The sequence below is a fragment of the Arachis ipaensis genome, chromosome B03 (assembly GCF_000816755.2).
Source record: "Arachis ipaensis cultivar K30076 chromosome B03, Araip1.1, whole genome shotgun sequence".
Classification (NCBI taxonomy): domain Eukaryota; kingdom Viridiplantae; phylum Streptophyta; class Magnoliopsida; order Fabales; family Fabaceae; genus Arachis; species Arachis ipaensis.
The window spans coordinates 42707482-42717102 of NC_029787.2; the positions used below are offsets into that span (position 1 = coordinate 42707482).

A 9621-nucleotide genomic window follows, 5' to 3' on the forward strand; every position below is an offset into this window, starting at 1 on the left:
ACAAAAAAAAAAAGACAGAACTTACCTTATTTAACATTCATTAATTGTCGTAACAATTAATGAATATTAATTATGGCTATTTTTTGGCTGATTTTCTTTCGTTACCAAATATTTTCGAAATTTAAATAATGAATAATTAATGACAAACGGAAGAAATAGAATGCCGTTTTCATGATCATAGGCATAAGATAAAACACGTGATCTCTTTGGTCTTTACTATACATTAGTCTAAGTTTTTTATTTTGATAAATTCTGCCCTATGATGCAAACAAACGGAAGAAATAGAAAGCCGTTTTCATGATCATCATCTATCCATCCTAAAGTCCCACCACAAAGATCCCATCGCCAATAGGCAACTGACATTCGTCACCTTTATTTTTTTATGGTACATAAAGAATTCATAACTTTTAAGGGTTCCAGAAAGTCAGAAACATTGTGTAATAGACGAGATATCGACGATAACTATTAAAATAAAATAACAAAAGAATACAAGGCAAAACAAAATTCTTCTCCTTGAGATCTAAACTCTAATCTAATCACCAATGAAAAACGATAAAAAGGAAATGTCAGCACTCTTTATTGTAACAAATGATAAGTTGATGACCATCTTGGAGATAGCAAGAACTAAGAGGCTTAAATTAAAAACATGAATATGCTCAGAGAAAGAAGACACAGTTCAGTGAGAATGGCTACACTACTAAGCTCAAATTGTTATAGTGATAATCATGGGGTCCTACTTCTCCTTCTTTTGTTACTACTACAGATTTCATCTCAACTTGCAAACTGTGGCAGCATAGTGAAGTTCCTTCCAGGGTTCCAGGGACCCCTTCCTTTTGTTCTTGAAACTGGGTCTGTTACACTTTATGCTGTAGCCTATGGTTTTTTTAATTTATGGGATCTGGATCATGTACTTAACAACTAACTTTGCACGCATGCATGTCTCAAATTAATCAGGTATATAGGTGTGGGTGAAAATGAAGATGTGCAGGCTTTCTACTATTTCGTCGAGTCAGAGAACAATCCTAAGGTGGATCCTCTCATGTTGTGGCTCACCGGTGGTCCTGGATGCTCTGCTTTCTCTGGCCTTGTCTTTGAAATTGGTAACACACTCACACGGTTACTCCTATCTGAAATTTTCATGCTTTTAGTCTTTTGCATAGTCTCGGTCAAAATTAGGTGAGTAACAAGGAAAGAGGCAAAAAGAAATTTTGTTTCTATCTGAGCCTTTTAGTATCTTCTGAGAAGATTGTAATATCTATGAGACTATGACAAGGATTGCATATAATACATAGCTGAATTTATGTGTTTAATAATGTATTTGAGGTGTTGCATTTTAGGACCACTTGGATTTCAAAATGAGGAATATAATGGGAGCTTGCCAAATTTGGTCTATAGGCCATACTCATGGACAAAGGTGTGGATTATCTGCATTTATTTGCTGAATATATAATTTGGCATTCATTTTGTTTATTTTATCAAATCCTTTTAGATTTTTCTTTCAATAATTTTGTACATCTTTGATGGTCATTCACTGCTAATTATTGCAATTTTGTTTTGTTGTAGACAAGTAGCATTATATTTGTAGATTTACCTGTTAATACAGGCTTCACATATGCCAGATCAGAATCTGTCACAGCGCGAAGCGACTCATTGCTAGTTAACCAAACTCATCAATTTCTTAGGAAGGTATATCCCTACAACTTTATGGTGTTTTTACTGCATATTCACAAATGGTTCCCTTTGTGTCTACTAAAGTAAACTTTTATAATCTTGTTAAAAATCTTTGCAGTGGCTAACTGATCATCCACAATTTTTCTCAAATGAATTTTTCGTCGGAGGCGATTCATACTCCGGTATTCCTATTCCAGTAATTGTTGATGAAATTTCACGAGGTATAAAACTCATTGATCTAATGCCTAGTTATAGACAACTATTTGAGTAATGTGTGTGTGTGATAAATGAGATCTAAAGTAACTTAGACACAGTTTAATTCTACTCCACATTGCCTTGTTTACAGAAAATGAAGAAGGAGTTCAACCTTGGATAAATCTTCAGGTTTCATTTTTAGTCATTTTTTAAACTTTTTTAAAGGTTGTCTTAAATACACCACAATCTAAAGCAATCTTAATAATGCTTTTGATCTTCTTTAAGAGCTTCTTCCATGTGGAATTTGAATATCTCCAGATTTGGCTAACTTTAAAAAGAATTATGTATTTTCTATATATATAAAATGATTCTTCTATGTGATTAATTAAGTTTACCATGAGAAATCCTTTTCTTCAGGGGTACCTTCTGGGGAATGCTGCAACAACCCGAGTTGAGAAAAACTATCAAATCCCATTTGCTCATGGAATGGGACTAATTTCTGATGAACTATACCAGGTAGTTAAGTTCACTCTTAAATTGGTATAGCAAAAATAAAATTCAAACACTAAGTGATGTCTGCAATTTACTCAATGAAACAGTCACTGCAAACAAATTGTAGAGGAGAATATATAAAAGTAGACACTAGAAGTGCATTATGTTCAAGAGATCTCAAGTCCTTTGATGAGGTATCAATCATCTATTGTTATTGTTAAATCTTTTTATGTTCAATTTCTAGTTAGAAACCATTGTACTTTTCTGCAGATGACATCAGGACTCAATAAAGCCCATATTTTGGAACCTTCATGTGAATTTGGTTCACCTAAACCATTGAAGGCTTCTTGGAGGCGATCTATAACCGAAAACTATCCTTTGAAGTTCGTCAGCAACACTCGTCTCAGATTACCATCCTTGAACTGCCGGGTAATCCACATGCCTTGTTGAATAAGATATGTTTCCTTTGTGCTATTATCAAATTCTTTTTGTTTTAACTTTTGTTCTTCTCCTTTCCAAAATCAGACTTATGGATACTTCCTTAGTAGTTATTGGGCCAATGATGACAAAGTACGGAATGCGCTAAACATACGAAAGGTATAACTGAAACACATCAAAAATGTTTTCTGAAATTCATGGTTAGTATAACAACTATAACTCCATTTGTGTTTCAGGGAACAAAAAAGAAATGGCAACGCTGCACCTACAATATACCCAACAAGGAGGATATCCCTAGCAGCTTTCCATATCATGTAAAGCTCAGCAGAAAAGGCTATCGTTCGCTGATATACAGGTAAGTGTTCGCTGTATGCTCGAATAGTCTAAATTCACAGGAGATAGCACAAAGGAACTTGTTTGTTATTTTCTTTTTTCTTTTACTTAAAAACGGAGAAATAAATCTATGTATTTCTAACAGCGGCGATCATGACATGAATGTTCCTTTCATGGCGACTCAAGTGTGGATAAGATCGCTAAACTACTCAATAGTCGATGATTGGAGGCCATGGTATACAAATGGCCAAGTTGCAGGGTATTCCCCTAACTGTATATAGTTATGTAAAAGTAAAATTATGTTGCATTTATTCAAACTTAGCTAAACTATATATGTACTTAAATCATGCTTCTTTTTTTCCCTCTCAAGCAGATATACAAGAACTTACTCCAATATGATGACATTTGCAACTGTTAAGGCAAGTCTATCTTATCACACACACACTTCATTTTAATGAATCTATCAAAGATGTGAAGTTTGGGGGCTTACACTTACCTTTAATATTTCCACTTGCATTGCAGGGTGGAGGGCACACAGCTCCTGAATACAAGCCTGAAGAATGCTTGGACATGTACAGTAGGTGGATCTCTAACAGGCCATTGTAGGAAGAAAGAACAATTGACAACACATATATATGAATAAATAGTATATCCATTTTCCATAGCTATACCACGGAGCAGATTTCGCTCACCATAAAACAGTTGAATCATCTCTGTATTCTCAATATATGTATTGTAGATGCACATCTGATCTTAAGATTTGGTGTGGATTAAAAGAGTAAATAAAAGAGACTTTGAGATCTCATGAATGCTACTACATTCATCTGTATAGCATATTGGCATAAAGCCATGTCTTTAAACTAGGGTAAGTGTTATGCTACTTAAAAAGTGGTGTCTAATTTGTTAAAAAATATTAAAAATTAATATTTAATTTAAAAAATATAAAAATAAATAATTTTTAATTATTTAAAATTTATTATAAAAAATAAGTTGGATAAAATTTAAACATTAAATAATAAATACTATAGAATTCACTTTAAATTAGTATACCAATATTTTTGTTGTACAACTAGGTAAAGAATTCTGATGTGTTTAAAAAACTCTAATTTTAATTAAGTGATGATCAAACATTATTAACAGCAAAATTATTAATCTAATTTTGATTCATATATGTTAATTAATTAATTTTGCTGTGCATGTATAAATTGGGCCGAAAAGAAAAGAAAAATATATCAAGCCCAATTATATCAAAAATATCCAGCCTTGGTATTAAGACATTGTGATGATGTTGGCTGAAATTATATTTGGGCCAGAAATTGTTACTTAAGCCCAATTGGTTAAATCCATCAGCATTGATACAAGAATATATGATGAGAAGCTGAATCATTATAATGTTGGGCCAGATTTAAATGTGCAAGCCCAAATCTATTGTTGGTATATGACCAACTTGCTTGGTCCGAAATCAAAAGGAGATGGGGCACAATATTGCTTTATCCATTTAACAAATAAAACCCATTCCTTTAATTATGCTGCACACTTCCAACGGATTCCACTCATACCATGTGATGGAATTCAAATCTCTTTAAAGTGAAGTTAATAAATGCATGGAAACTATGAGAGAGAAATTATGATTGATTAGATGGCTAGCCTTAATGAAGGCACGCTACTCAGCAAAGAGGGAAGCAAAAAGCAACTCACCTTTCATTATTTTATTCAAACTAAATTAATTGCTTCTCTTTCTACTCTAACTACTCTCTCATTTTTCTTCTTCTTCGATCATATCAGAGAAGAAACTATGAAAGCTAAGTCTAGCTATCAAAAGGAAGAAGAAGTAATCTACAAGACCATCAAAATGATGGCACGAAAAAGAAAACATAAAGTATGCTGTGGCTGAGATTCTTATCACTTGTAGTAAGATTTTGTGATGAGATCTTGGCTTTTTCATACCAAAAATGGTTGAAAGAGATTTGGCCAGCAAGGAGAAAATCCTTGGAGAGATGGCTTGTCACTGCTTTTGGGTTCACTCATCACAGAAGGTAGCTAGGGTGGCTACGTGAGGGAGGAAGCAAAAGTGGAGCAAAAGAAACCATCATCATCATGAAGCATCAAGGGCTAGAAATTCACCTCGGAGAGCAAGTCAAGGATGGAGCGCTAAGATTGATGAAGCTTGATGACCAAGAAAGGACTAGAGATAATTGCATGTTGGTTATTGCATGGGTTATCTCTTCTCTCTTTCTGGCCGAACCGGTTCTGTTTCTTGGAGAAGAAGAAGTTGGCTTGGTTTTTAGTTTCAACTGTGGAGGCTTCCCCCTTCTATAAAAAGGGAGAACAGCCACGGCTTGAAGCAAGGTGAAAGTGTGAGAGTGCAAGGCACAGGGTTCTCAGAGCTACCTGAGCTAACATATTTTCTTCTCCTTCAATGTATTATGTTTTGTATTTTTCTATTTAATTTTGTCATGTCTTGAGTCTCATGGAAAAAGACAAACAGTGAAGTTTGTATAAAAAAGCCATAGAGCGAAAAAAGGCAGAGAGTGCAAAATTAAAAGAAAAAGCCATAGATGTCCTTAGAGTTCCTTTGTTCATCTATGTTGTGTTTCATGATTCTGTGGGAATTCCCTTCTAAGTTGGGTTAGCACTTTACAGTTGAAAGCTTAGCAGTGACCAAGTCAAGTTCAGGATTGGGTTTAGAATTCTGGACTTGTCCCAGATAGGAAGGGTAGTTCCTAGGGAGAATTGGTGCTTGTAATCAAGAATGATTATAGTGAAATTCCATCATCTTTGTGATGGAGACTGGATGTAGGCTGCATTGCACTTAGCAGCTGAACCAGGATATATCTGGGTGTAATTTTCTCTCTCTTCTACTCCATTTCTGTTTCTGCTGCACAGGAGATAAAACCGAAAAATATCTCGTGCCAAGTGACGAGACAAAAAGAAAAGTCTCATGGCTAGGGACGAGTCAAAAATCAAAAAGTCTCTAGAAAGTATTACAAAGACCAGCAAGTGTTCAGAAGTGAAAAAGGGGCTAATATTCAACCCCCCTTCTCTTAGCCACTGAAAACCATCAATTGGTATCAGAGCTTGGTATCAATGAGATCAAGCTTTGCAGCTTAGAGAAAAGATCCATATGACAGAAAGCAGTGGCTCTAATCTGGTGTCCTACAACCTTACAAAAGGACAGTCAAGCAACAGACTGCCTCTTTTCAATGGGAAAAACTATACCTATTGGAAAGAGAGAATGAAAATCTTTGTGCAAGCAGTAGACTACAGACTCTGGAAGATCATCCTGGAAGGTCCTCAATTTCCAACTAACACAAGTGCTGAAGGAGTGGTCACTCTTAAACGAGAAGCAAGTTGGACCGAGGAAGATAGGAAGAAGGTGGAGCTAAATGCCAAGGCTGTCAACTTGCTCAACTGTGCTATCAGCTTTGAGGAATATCGACGGGTATCACAATGCATAACGGCAAAGGAAATCTGGGACAAACTGCAAATCACTCATGAAGGAACCACCATTGTAAAGAAGACTCAGACAGATATGTTGAACAGAGAATATGAAATGTTTGCAATGAAGGAAGGAGAGTCCATTGATGAACTGTTTGAACGATTCAACATCATCATTGTTGGCTTAGATGCTCTGGAAATTACGTATCCTGATTCTGTGCTTGTGAGAAGAGTGTTGAGATGTCTCACAAAAGAGTGGAAAACAAAAGCTTTAATTATTTCTGAGAGCAGTAGCTTAGATTCCATGACATGTGATGATTTGAGAGGAAATCTTCTTGCTTTTGAAAATACTTATTTGAAAAAAGATTCAAAAAAGAAAGGAATTACTTTTTCTTCTGTGACTAACCCTCTGGATGATAAATCCAGTGATAACTCTTCTGAAAATGAGTTTGTGTTGTTTGTCAAAAAATTCAGAAAAATGGTAAAGCTCAAAGGCAAAGGCAGCAGCTCAAGGAAAATGAAGAAAGACCTTAGCAAAGTAACTTGTTACAACTGCAAGAAAATGGGGGCATTTCAAATCTGATTATCCCAAGTTAAAGAAGGAGGAGAAGCCAAAAAGAGGAAGGAAGAAGGGACTGATGGCTTCATGGGAAGATTTGGAAAATGACTCAGATGATGATGAGGAGGAATCCGAGACCAAGTCACAACCATGTCTAATGGCAGATCACATAGATTAGGTAGTCTTTCATAACCCTAACACTGAAGATCTTCATCTTATGATAAACCACCTTTCTGAAGAAATAAGATGTTTTCTGCTTGATAACCAAGATCTTGAACAACAAATTATCATTCTTAAAGCTGAAAATGGTTTTCTCAATGAAAAGCTAAGGGAGGCCGAAACTGCCTGTGATCTTGTTGAGAAAAATAAGCAGTTAAAAGCCCAACTTAGAAGTTGTGAAAGTGACCATTCTGTTGTTGCATATATAAATTGTTTTAAGGAGAATGAAGAGTTGCTGAAAAAGATTAAAAATCTTGAAAATGATTTAGCCAAGTTTACTCAAAGTTCTGAAAATTTGAATCAAATATTGGCTAGTCAAAAACCAATCTTTGATAAAGCTGGTTTGGGGTTTTACAAATCTGATGAGAAACCTTCTTTTGAAAATAGAGCTTCATCTTCTAATGACACAAGGTTTCAAGATCCCACCTATTTTAACAAAACAACAATTCCAAGGTTTTGTAGGCTATGCAACCGAAACGGTCATTTTCCCATTTAATGTTTTTTTGGTGAAAGAATGATTGGTGATAAAGTTTACAAAGTTGTTTTTTATTACAATGGTTTGGGACATAGGAGATGGTTTAACGTGAAAGGATCCAAGAAGATTTGGATACCTAAGGTCACTTGAGCTCATTTTGTAGGTATGCCTAGCATCCAAGAGGAAGGAAAATATATGGTACATGGACAGCGGATGCTCTAGGCACATGACCGGAAAGACAACCTTCTTCACAAAGCTTGATGAATATGATGGAGGACTTGTCACTTTCGGTGATGATGGTAAAGGAAAGATAGTGGCCGTTGGTAAAGTTGGTAAAAGCTTTTCATCTTGTATAAATGATGTTCTTCTTGTAAATGATTTGAAACATAACTTACTTAGTGTAAGCCAATTGTGTGATTTAGGTTTTGAAGTTATTTTTAGAAAATTTGTGTGTTTGGTTGTTTGTGAAAAAACTGGGGATATTTTATTTGAAGCTAAAAGATGCAACAATGTGTATGGATTAACTCTTGAGGACTTGAAAGAACAAAATGTAACATGTTTTACCTCTATTGAATCTGAAAAATGGTTATGGCATAGAAAGTTGGGTCATGCTAGCATGTACCAAATTTCTAAGCTAATAAAGAAAAATCTTGTTAGAGGAATTCCTAAAATCAAATTTGATAAGGATCTTACTTGTGATGCTTGTCAATTAGGCAAATAAGTTAAATCCTCTTTTAAACCAAAAGATGGAATTTCAACCAAAAGGCCATTAGAGATGTTACACATTGATTTTTTTGGTCCAACAAGAACTCAAAGTCTAGGAGGTAAACACTATGGTTTGGTAGTGGTAGATGATTACTCTAGATTTGGTTGGGTACTTTTTCTTGCTCATAAAAATGATGTTTTTCATGCTTTCTCAACTCTTTGCAAGAAAATTCAAAATGAAAAAGATTTAAAAGTGGCCCATTTGAGAAGTGATCACGGAAAAGAATTTGAAAACCAAGACTTTGAAAAATTATGTGATGACTTTGGAATTACTCATAATTTTTCATGCCCTAGAACACCTCAACAAAATGGGGTTGTTGAAAGAAGGAATAGAAGCCTTCAAGAGATGACTAGGGCGATGTTATGTGAGAATGAGGTTCCAAAGTTTCTATGGGCTGAAGCTGTAAATACAACATGTTATATTTTGAATAGGACCATTATTAGAAAAGGGTTAAAGAAAACTCCTTATGAGCTATGGAAAGGAACCCCTCCAAATATTAAGTATTTCCATGTTTTTGGATGCAAGTGTTTTATGCTTAATAACAAAGAAAATCTTAGCAAATTTGATCCAAAATCATATGAGCGCATGTTTGATGGATATTCCACTACTAGAAAAGCCTATAGAATTTACCTCAAAGATCATAGAACTATAGAGGAATCCATACATGTTACTTTTTGTGATTCTAATTTAATTTCCAGTACTGTGATAGATAATGATTCAGATTGTGAAGAAGCTGGAACAAGCAAAGAAAATCCCAAGTCTGCCCAAAATGAAGAATCTGCCAGTCCAGTTTTGTCTCGTCAGAATGGAGGAGACATTTCCATTTTGTCTCCTGAGCCATCAAGAGAAACTGAAACAGTGAGACCCACAGAAGCTCATCAAAGCTCAACACCACAAAGAAAGCCTAGAGAATGGAAGTACATGAGGGGTTATCCTCATGACTTTATCATTGGAGATCCCTCTCAAGGTGTAACAACAAGATCCTCAACCAAAAGGCAATCCGAACCAAGCAATTTTGCACTCTTGTCATAAATG

General features: G+C 35.1%; 1 protein-coding gene across 2 annotated transcripts; it reads left to right on the forward strand.

Moving 5' to 3' along the window:
• Positions 424 to 3943, forward strand: LOC107630422 (serine carboxypeptidase-like 13). 2 transcript variants are annotated; one of them, XM_016333539.2, is made up of 15 exons: positions 424 to 552; positions 588 to 849; positions 955 to 1100; positions 1338 to 1414; positions 1564 to 1686; positions 1790 to 1892; positions 2018 to 2055; positions 2284 to 2382; positions 2466 to 2552; positions 2629 to 2787; positions 2884 to 2955; positions 3033 to 3151; positions 3275 to 3388; positions 3503 to 3548; positions 3652 to 3943. In XM_016333539.2, the coding sequence occupies exons 2-15, from the start codon at positions 647 to 649 to the stop codon at positions 3733 to 3735; spliced, it is 1470 nt and encodes a 489-aa protein (XP_016189025.1). In that variant the 5' UTR covers positions 424 to 552; positions 588 to 646; the 3' UTR covers positions 3736 to 3943. The 2 variants fall into 2 exon arrangements, with proteins under 2 accessions (XP_016189025.1, XP_020974480.1); XM_021118821.1 differs by lacking the exons at positions 424 to 552; positions 588 to 849 and having other exon boundaries at positions 967 to 1100; positions 1604 to 1686.